This window comes from Falco rusticolus, chromosome 7 (assembly GCF_015220075.1).
Source record: "Falco rusticolus isolate bFalRus1 chromosome 7, bFalRus1.pri, whole genome shotgun sequence".
NCBI lineage: Eukaryota > Metazoa > Chordata > Aves > Falconiformes > Falconidae > Falco > Falco rusticolus.
Window position 1 is genome coordinate 56253992 of NC_051193.1, and position 16100 is coordinate 56270091.

Genomic DNA, 16100 nt, shown 5'->3' on the forward strand with positions numbered 1-16100 from the left:
AAAATATTAGACACTATGAAACTCCCTCCAAACATCAGCATCCATTTCAACCCTAAAATAATTTACATGTTCTCAGACACTGTTTTAAAGTACAATCAACGTTCTTTCCTTTTCATGCTCTTCAAATTACCTTTGGTAATGCAGACTATTCAACAGTTTTCATCCTCATGATTACAAGGAATACACCAGTGTAGGCCAGTGAACAATGAAAAGTGTGGTATCTAGTACACCTGCACAAAGCAATTATATTTCGCACATGCAGTTGTCTTGTTTACCCAGTGGCAGTGAAAGCTATAGCCTGCTCAGTGGATGCCACCACTTTGAAGGAACAAACATATTGAGGGAAGGGATTCTGAAAGTACATGAATCATTTTATACTAAGTTTGTTCAGTACATAAAATAGCTTTTTTCTAAAACATCACTCTGCAAAATCAGTCTGGGAATATGCAAGACCAAACTTGTCTTTTCCTGTTTCTTTATTATTAAAAAAAAATCTCAATATCTAAACAACATCTTAAATTACAAGTGTGCAAACCCACTGACAAGGTACACTTTGTACATTTTTAATGTGAAGCTTAATTTGAAGATGAGGTTGCAGTGCAGCACTGCAACTGAAAATTGCTTAACAATACCATTGATGTATGAGCCATAAAAAACCTTGCTAAGCTGTCCCTGCAGAACTCGGAGTAATAAAAAGGTGTTCTTTTGCACTGAGGTGAACAGACATGGTTGACTGCATCTAGGGAGCTGTTCTGTTAAATGAGAAAGTGCCATTTCTTTTCTGTCAGTACAGACCAATTTAAGACACTCACAGACTTAGTTAGCAGAGAGTACAGGATTTAATGAAATACAAACATAACAGCAAACAAACCACAGCTATGTTCAGAGCTTTCAGTCAGGCTGTGTGCAGAATTCATCCTACATCAGTGATGGATGTGGGAAAAAAATCCTAGAAACTTTTTATCTCAGAGAAACAAAAAAAACTGAATGGAAAAGGTGTAAAACCTCTTACCTTCATTCCTTTCAAATTTTTTAGACATGTATTTCTATCTACGTTTAACAGGCAACATTGCAAGTTTTCACTCCAATTTCATTTCAGGTTTAAGTTAAACCAACATATAGGCATAAAACCCCCTAAACTATCAGCTGAGTGTTATGATACTGCTATTGTGAACTGATGCTGCTTCTCCACATGACTCCTCCTTCAAGAGGAAAGGAGACACACAGGTGCAGTGAATTGACTGGGAAGCTGGTTTTCACTTGAGAGATCCTTGCATAGGCTGATTAAATCATCCAAAATTGATTCACAGTTTGTGCAGCTACACCTGTGTCCTTTTGTATAAACAGTTTCAGAGAGCAATGAAAGTTAACTGTCTAACCTACATGCAACCTAATCTGTCAACATGTGTTCATTAACCTAACTCTCTTTATATTGGAAGCTACAGTAACTGAGAACCCATTTCAGAAGACGTTGTGATACTGTTAGTTTGGCCAAGCTGGACTGAAATTAAAACTAATGGGATTTTATTTTGAAATCCCACCCACAGAAACCTGCCTAATTTCCATAGTTAACCTATCACTAAATTCTGGATTTAGGGAGTAACAAATCTTACCAAGGAGATTTCTAGTTTCCTTTATATAAATGTAAAGCCACTGTATTTAAAAACTGTCAATTTTTTCATTTTTTTCCTAATATGAATGGCTATGACAAAAGATTTGGCAAAATCTCAAAACTACTTCCAAAATGGTCTTATTGATCCACATATCAATTCAGTCTAGCTTTTGCAACGTTAAAGGTACTTGACTAAACTCAGAGATGTTACTCCATTTTTGAAGCTGCAATATTAATTAGTACATGATAAAATTAAAATGAAGTTAGCTGTCTTGGTTTCCTGATATAAGCATAAGAGAAGTTTCTTTCAGAATTGTCATATTCAAATGGTACACACTATTCTCAAATGTTTTACACATTTCATAGCTCAAGTCAAAATGTGAACAGTCATTCTGTTCAGCACAAAAAAAGACAGAAACTACAACTTCAACTTTGCAATGGCAGTTTTACTTCAAACAACAAATGGATCAGTGCCTTCACCCTACTTGTCTGCTCAGCTTTCACTCCATCTCAATTTAGTGAGTATCTTTATGCCCACGTTATCTATTTAAAATTCACTTTTTGGAGCTGCTTTTCTCTGATACCATCATGGGTCCCCTCAAATGCATCCTTTCTCTTCAGAAAATATTCCAGCCAGTACATCTAATGGCCTCCTCCCAGCTTGATCTGATCCATCTCCTCTTATTTACACCAATGTGCATGTTCAGCACCACTTGTATCAGCATATTTCCTGCCATTCTCACAATTTGCCTAAATAACTATATACTCAAATTTCTTTCTAAGTCTTGTATTCTGGTTATGTATTTCACAAATTCTTTTCTACAACTTTCCTGTAGTATACTATCTTCATCCAACAACTGACAGACTTCCTGAGGTTCCCTTACCATCAGGTTTTCCCAGTCACTGCTTTCTGGGATTGTTAAATAAGAGCAGGTCCTTTTCATATCAATCAAGAACGTTATTGCTGAGTGTAATTCCCAACTCTGATAATGTTATTCTGAAAATGTGGTTTCCCTTTCTCTGCTGCCTCCTACAGAATCTGCTTTTAAGGTATTTCCTCAGCTAAGACTAGTTACTTTCACCTTGGCATTTCTTATATTCAGCTGAAATACTAACGGTCACCAGACTAGCCTTTGATGTTGGCACACACTGTCTCTCTGTTGTACGTTCGTGTGTTTGTGCTATCTTCTCTATTATCCTTCAGATGTCATTGATACTTTCTTGTGAACACTGAGCCAACTTCTAAATTTATGCTATTGAAAACCTTTTATTAAAACTTTCATTTACCTCACTTCCTACTTTGTGTAGGGTTCCACCACATACAAAATGGAACTGAAGATGAAACATCTTAAGATTTTTTTTGGAAGAAAAAATCTCCAGTATGGAGGCTTCTAGTATCACAGAAAGATATGTAAGTATGTATAATCATGACTTTTATAAGAATAAAGCATTTTTTTAAACATATTTTAACCACCTTTAAAAGAAAAGATCTTTATACCAATATCATCAACATGTTAAAAAACTCTGTTTAGCATAACTTATTTCCCTCCTTATGTTCCTGACTACATTTTTAGCTTGAAGATAATTGTTATTACTGATTAAAATGTAGGTAACATTAAAAAAAATAATTTATTAAAAAAAACCCCACAGTGAAACAGTACTGCCCTAGATGCAATGTCAATGAGTAATACAGTTCTTTACACACAAAGCCCACTTGGTTTGGCACTGTGCAGGTATTACAAAATGCTACAGCAAAATCTTCCTTCAACATCAGGTACTAAAACAACTGACATACAACTTTTGGACAAAAGTAACTTATTCTGTCACCTAGCATCACTGTAAAATCACTGTATATATCTCCTGCATGTTAACAATTATGATGTGAAATTTTCACAAGTATTTCAGCATTCCAATTTGAAATACTAATTAGTGACATTCAAAATGCCAGATTAGTTACACGTACTTTGTTCACATGGCTTAATACCAAAGTTACTAGTGTTTTTTCCATCAATTTCTTTTAAAAATGCAGTCCTATTTATCTGTAAGGAAAAATAACAGAAATGTACCTGTTCCAGTAGCTCCAAAATTGGTCCTGCAAGTAGGCTTGGTGGCTACTTTCATCACCGAATGAGGCTTTGCTTTCAATCCAGTGAATTATGTGTCCTTCAACAGCTAGGGTCAGAGCAGAAAACAAACCTAAATCTGAAAATTATACTCAACAGGCTGTAAGAATGGGACTATCCTATTTAGCCCCCGATCTGCCACATAATTCATGCTTGCAACAGAGTTACATATTTATAAAACTGTCTTTCATACATGCACATAGGACGTTTTAAAAAACAATTAAAGGATAATTATGTCCATTTCAGTTTAATTACACCCTGTTCTAAATATTTGCATTTATTCTAACACAAACAATGTAAAGAAAAAGAGACTAGACTAAGGTGCAACTGCATGCTACTTTCACCTTTATTTTCCTGGAAATGAGTTGTCAGGTGAGGAACTGAAAACTTCTAGTGAATAACAAGAACAGTTAGCTAAGCTGCTAAAGACAGAAACTTCTCACCAATCCAGAATGGAAGGTGTGAGAGTGGCAAGGAAGTTGTATCACTGATATACATCTGCTTCCTTACTTTTGCAAAATCAGTAATGCTTCACCAGAAAGAAGTTAGGAATAGGAAGGCTTATGTGAAAAAATGTGATTTTGAATTTCTGTTTCAAAGCTGTGGCATTTGCTTTGGTTCACATCTTTCCTCATTTCTTGCATGAGTGAATTTCTAATATCAATGGAGTTACCTTTTTTTGGTAAAAGGAAAGTCCTCTCTGAAGCTGACAACATAATTTTGCAGCAGAAATCATGAGAGTCACTCTAAAAGATCATTCTTTCTCCAAAAAGGTTATGTGAAGTATCACTGTTGAGGTCTTTAAAAATGTTTCCTTTATTTTGAGTTGCCTGTAACATCCACAGCCATGATGTCTTAGCCTAAGTTTCACCTAAGCTGAGGTACTCAAAGAGCATGCAGACCCAGATGCACAATACAGAAAGATCAGAAGAGGCTATGGCAGCACATGATTTACCACAGACTAAAATTACTCAGGAAATCTGGGTAAGGTAACTCACAAAGTCACCACACAAAGTTCTATACGGCACCACCACCCTGTTACCAGTAACCAAGTTAACTTGTGTAGGTCTATACTACTACATCCTTCCCCCCAGCCCTAGCACCCCCCCAATACTTTTAGACCCCAGGAGATATAACAGCTGGGGCATAAACTCTGTAGTTAGTTGAGAAGCAATTTCTAAGAAGCATTTGCATTTGCTAGCTATGTATTGAGTCATGAGGAAGAGAATGCAAGGACTGCCGTATGTTTAGCTCATATCAGACAACAGGTAGAAAATTATTTCCTGTCAATGTCAATAATTCAAAAAAAGTAATTCACTATCACTATTCTGATTTTAGAGACAAATCCATGTAAACAAATTAATAGCTATTTTTAACTTCCTTTCTAATAGGGTAATATTACGAATATAAGAGTTCTTTTGGGTGTTTCCATTTCCCTTCTCTAGAAATAAAAACCTAGCTACATCTAGTTGCTTTTCTAATTTCCATTTAATCAGGCTCCTGAATAGCTGGGACATAATCTTATATGTTTATAATGTAAAAGTATCTGAATAACAAGTATTATTGTGTGTATTGTAGTCCAAACTATTTGGGAATCTTATTGATGTATGTAACTATCTGAAGGGCAGGTGTTAAGAAGAGGGAGCCAGGCTCTTTTCAGTGGTGTCCAGTGACAGAGGCAATGGGCACAAACTGAAACACATCAGGGTCACTCTGAACATCAGGAAAAACTTTTCTCCTGAGAGTGTGACTGAGCACTGGCACAGGCTGCCCACAGAGGTTGTGGAGTCTCCCTCCCTGGATATTCCAAAGCCTCCCGGACAGAGTCCTGGGCAATCAGCTCCAGGTGAACATGCTTGAGCAGATGACCACCAGAGATGCCTTCCAGCCGCAGCCATTCTGTGGTTCTGTAATTTCACAATCTTCCCTGCTAACTTTAGGCTCGATAAAAAACCTGTTCCCTCATACTCTCAATTCCTTAGTAGCTTCCTGAGACCCATCAGAAATAAGAAGTATGGAAGTGAGGGAGCAGACAAACTCTCCAAGTGTGGCTTGACATGAGCAAATTGCAGATCATTAGGATGCCAAATCTCACCATTTCAAATATGGAGTGCTTCAGTTAGAAAGGTATTTTTTATTTTGTATGTATAACCTCTTATTAACATCACTACCGTTTTTCTTTTTTGGAAATGTAATTAGGAATACAAACACCATAGAGCTAAGGAAAGTCTTTAAAAACTTTTCAGAACACTCTCATATACATAGTTGGTTACCTATTGGAAAACAGATTATTGTGCTGAAAGATGGTATCTCAAGCACTTCTGAGTACTGAGACATTTTATAGTACACACTTAATTCCTTATACCAGTTATTATACCAGATAATCAGTTATCTCAGTAAGAATTCCAGCTATTGTCAATACAAAGAACAAAAAACCTAGTCATGTGACTTTCACATAGTGATTTTGGCCTTCTCATTTTCTGTGATAGACACAAAAGTAGATATCTGCATAGACAGGTGCTGCGTTCTATGGAGGCAAAGCAGAAGTCTTTTGGCGTGAAAGTGGATTTAATAAAGGTGATTAATAATCCTTTACACTTGGACAACACGGACATTTTTTCTTCCATGTCCCAACCGCTAGGTCATCCGATTACCTTCCTACATGCCTCAAGCCCAGAAAGTGTAGGTGAACTCTGACATGACCTTTTACCTATTTTATTCCTTCTTGCTTCACGGGCTTTTAAAAAGCAGAGTACAGAGTTGTATTTAGATGCAAAATGATGGCAAAAGAATAACTGCACAATGAAAAACCTTTACGCAATGACCTACAGATGTAATGGTAATACTCTTACAACTGCTTTGAACTGACTGGGTCTAGAAGTTTAAGGCAATTATACAATTATAGGTATTTCAGAGTTCAACTCATAAAGACAGTGGGCAGAGCACGCTAGAGGAAACAGGGATTTGTGGGTTCTTACTGCTGCTTGTTTTCCCTTTTTTCTTTTTATGATGAGACAAAACCATGCGGAGACCAAAGAGGAAACACTGCGTTATACCACTTAAGATCAAACCTCTCTGACCCAAACTAGAAGTTCTTAAATTACTGGGTAACTACCAAAAAAAAAGAGTAGTATCCTATAAAACACTTAAGTAGCCATAATATTTTAGCATGAACACTCCTACACAAAATAAAATAATAAAAATTCTTTCAAAAGACTTACCTACTGGCACTTCTAAAATAAAGTCTGGTGTTTTGTCATAACCCTTTGCACGAAGCTGATCTTCAGCTATACATAGAGAATAAGAACTATTGGTTATAAAACTATTCTCTTAAGTAGACAGCACCATAACTAATTTTATTTTAAATAAGAGTGCAAGAATTACTAATGCAGTCATACATACCTTTCTTATGCATGCAATGCTGTGTCAGATTAAATGAACCTTTGTAGAAAACCTGAAGCATGGATATAAAAATGCTTCTTTGTCATCCCTGCATTTTTATCTCTTCATTATAAACATCATTAATTCAAGCTGTCATACAGTGTTTTATAACCCCCAAATAGTCAAAATAAAGAGGTATATTTGCTGATTGAAAGAAGACTTTCCCCACATTAGGAAGCGTTAAGATTAATCCTACCAGCATCACAGATGTAGATATACTGTAGCTGCCTTCTTGGTTTTACTTTAATGTTAGCATAAAGTTTTTTTAAAAAACACAAAGAATACCCTTCTCTTCCAGAAATGTATTAAAGGAGAGAGAACCCACAATTTTAGTTTCCATTGCATCCTGTATTCTATAGAATTTATCCAATTTCAGAACATACACAGATTTAGAAATTTTGCTAACTATAGAGCTCTGTTCCTTACAAATATTAGAGCTGAATATTTGAAGAAACAATAATGAGTGAGCAAGATAAAACTGCAAAAGACAAAAGGTACTCCCTTTGAAAGAAAAAAGCCCAAGCAAGCCCTCAATATTTTCTAAACTATTGTCCTTGATTTCCGATACCATTATATTGGTATTTCTGAAACACCATTTCTCCATTAGAATTTGGAGTGACCTGGTCATTCAATTCCAGGCATGGCTTTCTGTCTTCACCCAAGCTCAACTAATGGCACTACCTAGTAACAAGTAAGGCTGTGTAGCCCCTTAACACCTACTGGGCTGTTGACATTGTCATGCATCCCATTCGCCTTTCTGCATCACCTTTGATTAAAATTAATGGTCCGTTCTCACTGTTGGGTAGCTTATTTCCAATCCATTTATCAGGTTAGGACAGTAGTTTCATGGCCAATGTTCAGAACTCAGTTTTTGAATACTTTGTGCATATCCTGAAAGGTCAGCAGTTTGAGTCCAAGTAACATTTTAATGACAAGAAAAACATACGCTCTTAGAAATAAAAATATTTTAAAAGTGCCTAAAGAAAACTTCCCCCCTCTTTCTCATCAAAGAATATATGTCTGAATTATTTTTTTTTAATATAGTGAAATCATATTGAAAGCAGGACAGGAGTAATTTTCTGAAGTTGTACATTCACTTAAGTGTGAACTGCAATAGCTGTTTATTTGTTTTGATAGCTGTAGTTAATTCGTTTGAAATTTGAGAGTATTTCTTCACTGTAGGCACACTATATTGTAAACACAAGTTCTTTGCAAAGCAACACTTCGTTGTATCACCTGATCAGCTATTAAACTTTCCCAGGATTTGGAGACAGACTTGGTTGTTGGCTGTTTTTTCAAACTCAGATTGTCAGGTATATGGATAAAAGATGTTAAGATTAACAAGGTTCTAATTTAACTGAACCTATGAATTGAGAGTTTTATGCTGTAATGTAAAAATGAATAAATGTTTTATGCAAGCTTTTAATCTCGATAAAAAAAAAATCCTGGTTTTATCCAGCTTATTTAACTGTAACCTGCTCTTTAATTGTTTAAAACTGTCTAGAAAAGACAATAGGATGTCCCAGCTGAAATTTTTATTATTTAAGAACACACAAATAGCAACAGAAAGTTCGGTCTTCCACATCTAACCAATACTAGTATAGGAAATTCAGGGACCAGGGACATTTACCTTAAAAAAACCCCACTGAAAACCAGGACAGATGTAAACACATTTCCTGATAGGTAACTTGGCAGGTGTCTTAACTAGAGTTTGCATCAGCATTACTTTTAATATTCTTCAGCAGATTCTTTTTTCAGGGATGCCTGATTACTTTTAAAATCAGTTGATACTAATGCATGACTTGAAAAAGAACATGTTTTTTGTTCTGAATCGGTTTCTGAATGTTTTCACTTGGTTTCTACTAGCATTCTGTATTGTGATAAAGATTGGGAAATTATGGATGTTTGTTATGGATGTGAGTTGTCTATCATGTGCAGGAACATAATTATATATTACAATTTCTTCAAGTGTTTTCAAGCTTTATAACTTTCTGGGAAAAAAAACCCCCACATTTACAGAAACTCCCCACAATCACCATAATTTTTTTATTTAACAGAACCCCACCACAAAGGAAAGAAATTCTAACTTTTCAGCTCAGGTGTGTTTCAGATCGGTCCAGAAGTTACAGAGGTAGCATTCTGCACCTTAAAAGATCTTTTAGCATGGATTAAGAGAATAATTTAACAACCAGCCCACAGCAGCTTTGACAGCTACATTTATGCATCCTCAGATTTGAAAATTATGTTGAAACATCCCTACTAGGTAGTTTGTCTACAGATTCCCCATTAATTCAGATTTCCAACAGAACTGCAGCTTCATCTTTGCCATAACTTCACACTCAATCATAACCATTTAACACATCATTGTTCTTATACTAGCCTCTGGATATAACAAAGAAACCTAACATTCTTCTGTTGGTGCATGAATGAGCAGCAACTGCAAATTTAAGATTACAAGAGAAAACATCAATCAGATTTCATGATTTATACCCAGCCTACTACTGAGGGACATCTTGGTGGGAACCAAAGCAGAGCAAGATCTCAGTCAAAGGTCAGAACCTCCCCACATAGCTAAAAACTTCCCTAATATATTTGTGGTAAAGATACAAAACAATAAAGATCCTATATAGAACCTAGAAATTCCTGGCATTTCAGCATGGCAAGTGATTTTCTCAGCTTGTTTTGAGAAAATGTGTCCATTGATTACTTAAAACTTGGGCAAAGTGATTACTTGAGATCCGTGTTTTTGCTGAAGAGAGGATGTGGTATGTGATGTGCTTCTCATGCACAGTGGATTAATAAAATGCAAACCCCATTAGTTTGTATAGGTTTCCAATCAATTTCTAGGTGAATCTGAAGGTGTTACTTCTGATTTGTAGACTTTGAAAGCTAACTGCTCTAGAAACTGACAAATTACATCCTCGACCTGAAAAGCTGTTTCATGCTCCAAGACTATACTGGCACAATTTATATTCACCGTGTTCTTTGAATGAGTTTTCTTCTCCTGTAAAAGTCTCTCTGTTGCTCAGGTGAACATAGCTGATACAAAAAACTTACTATTCTTGAAGAATAGTACCCTGGAATAGTACACTAATATGGAAGTTGCAAGAATTCTGTTTCTTTAACATGTGTCAAAAAGTAATGGAATTGCAAGCAAAGCAATCTACATCATAAGCCATCTTCAAAACTGGAATGCAGTTGTACAGACTAACACAGCCTGAATTTGTTGACCTATAGGAAATATTGTCATCTCTCCTGTTTTCCTGAAGTTTTCTTCAAGCAGTATTGGAACTAATTTTTCAGAAAGTAAAGACTTTATTGCGAGGGGTTCAGTAGGGTTCCTCTTGCAGATACTTAGGAAAAGGGTCTTTTTTTAAAAAAATAAAAAATTCCTAGAACCTTAGACACACATGCAATGCACAGAAATAATAAATACGACCACTTAACATATCTCAAATAATGACTAAACAATACATAAAATGTAAACAATAAATGAAGCTCTCTCCTTTATATCTTTGTATTCTAATGAGTTAATCCATTCTAGATATTTTGATTTGACAGCACAGGTTTCTTAAAGCTTATTTCTAAAGACAAAACTGATGCTTATCCAAGGTCGTGAAACATTAAAATTTAAATCTGATTTGTGTACTACACAAGCTCGCACAAGCCAAATAAAATGATAATCGTTGGGTTGAGGATCCATTAGTGAGTCATCTAGTCCATTCCCTTGTATCATGACAGGATTGATTTCATTACCAGCTTTGATGGATGAGTGTCAAGTCTATCCTTGAATTTTTCATTGAAGGTGATTCCATAACCTTCCCTGGCAGTTTGTTTTATACTTATTGTTCCTAGAATTGTTTAGCATTTTAACTCAACATCATGTCTGCAATTACAGCTTAAGCCTATTACCTGTACCTCTGCTCTTATAGCCAAGTAGGAAAAACTACCTCCTCACATTTTCACAGTGTCATTTTCAAGTTTATATTAGTTTGTATAGTTATTCCTGTCTTTTTCACATTTTTCTCTAAAATAAAGAGTACACTAACTCTGTTCCTTAATCGTATGGATAAATCTTTTAAAACCCTTAATACTCTTTGTAATTTCTTAGATTTGTTTAAGGTTTCCAAAATCTTAACTTGAATCTTAACTTTAGGAGAGATCATAAGTTTCTGGTAAAACCAGCAAAAATCCCTGATCACACAAATTTAGTACAACACTCAACCATTCACAAAAGAAAGCATTTCACTTTGCTATTGTTTCACTACATAAGGAAACAAAGATTTAAGAAGTCATTGTCAAGTTTATTATCACAATAAGAAAAATGATGTTTTAACCACTAATCATTGTTTTAATGGCACTCATATACAAGAAATGTAGTGCAGGCTAAAAGAAAAAAATGAAAATAACTTCTTAACTAATTAATCACTAAAATAACTTTAAATATAGGGATTATGAAAAGACTACTTGCATTGGTTGGGAGGCAGGGGGCAAAAATTCAGCAGAAACTGCACAGAAAGCTAAATGAGTGAATCCTCTAGCAGTTCTTTAATACATAAAGCATTCTGAAGCTAATATGTCTTATGCTTCCTCCTAAGTCTCATAAGGCCTAGATTATGGCTAATATCTCATGACACCAAAAGTAATACTGCAGCAGATATTAAAGCATTTTTTTCAGCTACTTATTCTATAAAATATTAATTGCAAGCCTGTGCATGTGCTGTATATATAGGGTATTAGGTAACTGAGTTCCTGCTCGGTTCTAAATCAATAAAAGATAACATGTACAGCATCAATCATTTTTTACTCTTCCTTTACAACCTAATACAAAGAGCGTTGCTTATTTTTTTCTTAAGTAAACAGGCATTGAAATCTTTGAAGTTAAGGATTCACTGGCTAGCCTCTACTACACATTCTTACCTATGAAAGAGAGATTTTTTTCCAAAAGCATTTCTCGCAGCAAGACTTCATGCTCATGCCCAATAGCGCTGATAGCTTTAGGTTAAGAAATGGAAGATTACTTTGGAAAAGAACCAACTTCAGAAAAACATCATAGGTAAAATAATTAATGATACAATTTATTTGCCTTCATCTGCATTTCCAAAGTGATTTGAACCCCAAGTTTTGAAATTCCTTACAGGCATTTTCAGAGGCGTTTAGCACTTTGTCAAAACCAGACTACTGTATCATCAGCATAGATTTTACAAAATGAAGGCCCATTAGACCATATTTATTCAGTATAAATAAGGGTAATATTTCCATTTTTGCTTTATTTTCCACCCCAAATTTTAAAGCAAGTGTGAGCTTAAAACATGTCATTAACTATCTTTGAAGTTGCTCTTTACTGACTAGTGTATCAATTCTCTAATTCAGCAAAGAATGAAATAAACTGTTTTTTCCTTTATATTCTGAAACTGATAGGCACTACATCCATCTGAAACATCTTACTGTAACAAAACATCCTCTTAACTGATTTTTCAGAAACATGAACCAATGTCAGGGAAGGATGAAATAATATTTTATAGTGACGTCCTTTTCACTTCACTGATGGCCTGTTGATCCAATGTGCTATTCTTTGCAATATGTAAAGAAGTCGCCACATCAAACATTTTTAATGTATCCTCCTGGAGGTCAAAGTTCTATTCTGGAAGCTTTTAAGAAGAACCTTATGGAACCTCATGATAAAGGATCTTACCTTACAAACAGGTAAGTTCCTCATTCTTTTTAGAGTTACTTCTGAAAACGTAAAAGTACAGATCACCTTACCGTTAGAGTTAATTAATTAATTTATATCAACACTTTAGCTTTACAGCAAAAAACCTAATTGTATGGGAATCGTTTCATATATACATATATATACACACACACACAGAGTTTTTATCAATTGAAACTATATATTATGTTAAGCACTACTAGCAGTTACAGAACAAAAGGGGCAAATGAAGAACAGCAAAACCATAAGAAAAATACTGCAAACAGAATTTATAATGCTCCATAAGCAGAAACACTTAGACTTAGTCTATAATAATACCTGTTATTGATGTATGGCAATGACCATGGGGCAAAACTTGTAAATAACCTCACAAGCCATTTTCTACTCATGCAATCTAGCAGCCTAGTTTCCCGTAAGCATCTGAACTATTACTGAAAAATAGCCTCTTGGCATTTACAAAGAGGTTGACTTCATACTTTAGTCCATGCATATACAATTAGATAGTTATATTTAAAATCAATATGCAATCCTTCAGAAGACATTATGCTTTTAAAACCTTAACTTTAAATTGATTTTTAACTATTTTATGCACCTCAAAATTAACATCTAATTCAGCAACATACTTGCAGATAATGCAGTCGCACAGCTTAGTATTAAACTTTTCTGTACCAAAATGGAATTGAAAAACTCATCATTATTCTCATTGATGTCACTGCGCATTCAGTAACCTCACTTGAACCAGAATCTGAAAAGGAGAGTAAAGACCTTTTCAGACTGCAGGCAAGTTATTCTTAAAAACTGTTCATAATTCTACATATGTATTACTACTTTTAAACATGACACTTTCAGAAGAGTATAGCCAGATTGTTCATCACCAAATATTAATCTTAAAAATCTGGAAATTAAATTAAGTGATAAACAACCTTTTAAAAAGTGTAACGTTTTAGATTCATCCACCATCAGAAAGCTGTGTTTAATATTGAAGATAGTCTCAATGAATACTTAAAATTATGATTAAACCCACAAAATACTAATACAATTAGAACTATTCTGTTGCTGTTGAAGTTAATGGGAGCAGGGCTGAGACTGTAGCAGACACCAGGCAAGTACTTCTAGTGGAAAGAACATGTTTTTAAGGGGTAACCACTGTATGTGTCACAACTACAAGGTGGTGTTTTTCATGCATAACTAAACATCACTGTAACGTTCCTTCTTACAACTGTACAGTGAAGTCAAGATCTTCCCCCAAACTCCATGCAGAGATTCTCTAGGGCTTCAGAGGGAATTGCCTTGCTAGCCTGCTCACTGATAGCAGTCCATGATTTTGAAATTGTTCCTTTGATAGCTGAAACAGAAGAGCTACTCATTCAGGACTTAATTAAAGTTTGTTTATTAAAACAAACTTGGGGCCACAGCAATTACTCCTAACAAATTATAATCTTAATCTGGAATACTCAGCACTATGTGGAGTTCCCACAGTATTCTTGCTGGATACTGAGGATCTCTAATTAACCACTTAAACACTACAAAAAAACCACTTCAGTTAAAATTCAAGCTACATCGTTCTTTCTACAGCTAGTCTAATTTCCTTTAAGAATGATAGAAAGTAAAAGAACTGCATTGGAATGTCAGATATGAGTTTAAAAACACTAATTGGTCAATTACACCTAAACTGCACTTGAAAACATTCTGATTAAAACTTCTGTTCATAAGAAAACAATGCCATAATGTTGAACACTATCTATGCAACTTTTAAATTTGATCACATTATAGTTGATATTGGAGAGTATCTTCAGTTCAACTCCACCGCTCAAAGCCTGGTCAGCCAGTCTTAATAGAAAACTAGACATGCATTTCAACTAATCAAAACCAAAGAGGTTCAATCAGGCATACGAACATGCAGCCACCAAACTGACAACTTCCCGTGGTCCATCTGATTTTTGTTAAACAATGTAAGAGAAAGCTTTGCAGTGACCCTCTAGCTGATTGAATGTAAAACAGAGGTGTATGAAATGTGTTTTGTGAAGCAGAACTTTATGTCAGGTTAAAGCTAGACACATCCCTTCCACACAGTCTAAGCTCGTCAATTGTGCACCTAAAATTTTATGGGAAAGGATACTGTTTGATGCAGTCCACCAGTGGTCCATAACAACAGTCATTCACAGTACACTGCAGGCAAATAAGAGAAGTAGTATAGTGATGGGCAACTACAAAAACATTATAGTTAAACACTATCTTAAAAACAGTAATTACTTTTCTTCAAAAAGGCTATCAGATGCTGTTCAGATTTAATCACAGAAAACAAAAACTGCGTGCTTTTATTCACTATAAAAGCAAGCTATTAAAAAGTGAAATGCTCCCCTCACAAATATTGCATTGCCATTTATGGTGCACCCTGACCTCACTGATAGTTTACGATGACAGTAATTAAATGAGGTTTAAAATCTTTTACTCTGCTAGGCAGATAACAGCACTGCCACAGGAAAAAAAAAAAAAAAAGAAAAAAAGAAAAAGACAACTGTGATTAATACCTGATAGACTTGATTTGCTAAAACTCCATCTGGAATCTGAGAAGGGTCCCGTAGCATACTATTTATAAGAGTTTTGGAGGCTAGAGAAATAAAGAATAAAAACATACAAAAAACCTGTTAGCTCAGTCATCTACTTGGCAGGCAGAGACACACTTTTATAAGGAAAATATTGATGACGTTGATAATTTTGAAAATTATCCAACCACCAACTACAAACTCATAAATTTGTAGCTACTTACCCATTACGATACAACTAACTCTAAAAGTCTTAAAACACTAATGGATTTTATTCACACAGGGTGAAAGCAGGCCCTTGTTTACCTGTTCAGTTTCACTGGACAGTTTGTGCTTTGAAGCATCATGCAGCTCTTAAGGAAACTGCTTAGTATCAAGAAAATGTAATTCAGAATAACCTCCATATCCTATGAGAGCTTAAGGAAGAAGATAGGTGAAAATTCAAAACAGCCTTTAAAACAGTGTTTGGTCTCAACAATCCTAAGCAGTTTATAGACTTGATGATTCCAGTTTGGTAGTTTTCAAATTTATTTATTTATTGAGTGTCAACACATTTCTCTGACTGTATTTAAAGTCAGGCAAAAGGCTTTCTGTGCTGTTTTCAGATTTATAAATCTAAGACACAAAATAAAGCAGGAGTGATTTTAGGACTATTTATCAGTCTT

At 35.0% G+C, this 16100-nt stretch overlaps 1 protein-coding gene across 8 annotated transcripts in view; it reads right to left on the reverse strand.

Moving 5' to 3' along the window:
• CDIN1 (CDAN1 interacting nuclease 1) overlaps window positions 1–16100 on the reverse strand; it is a 137489-nt gene that overhangs the window by 69718 nt on the left and 51671 nt on the right. For 7 of the 8 annotated variants that reach the window (XR_005105573.1, XM_037396198.1, XM_037396199.1 and 4 more), the window contains 5 exons: window positions 15421–15500; window positions 15009–15058; window positions 12097–12164; window positions 6957–7022; window positions 3679–3784 (listed from right to left, as the gene is read on the reverse strand). Coding sequence is in view for 7 of the 8 variants with exons in the window: in XM_037396198.1 (XP_037252095.1) it covers window positions 3679–3784; window positions 6957–7022; window positions 12097–12164; window positions 15009–15058; window positions 15421–15500 (370 nt within the window). In the remaining variant the exon portion in view is untranslated. The remainder of the gene's footprint in view (window positions 1–3678; window positions 3785–6956; window positions 7023–12096; window positions 12165–15008; window positions 15059–15420; window positions 15501–16100) is intronic. The other variant, XM_037396202.1, reaches the window with a different exon arrangement.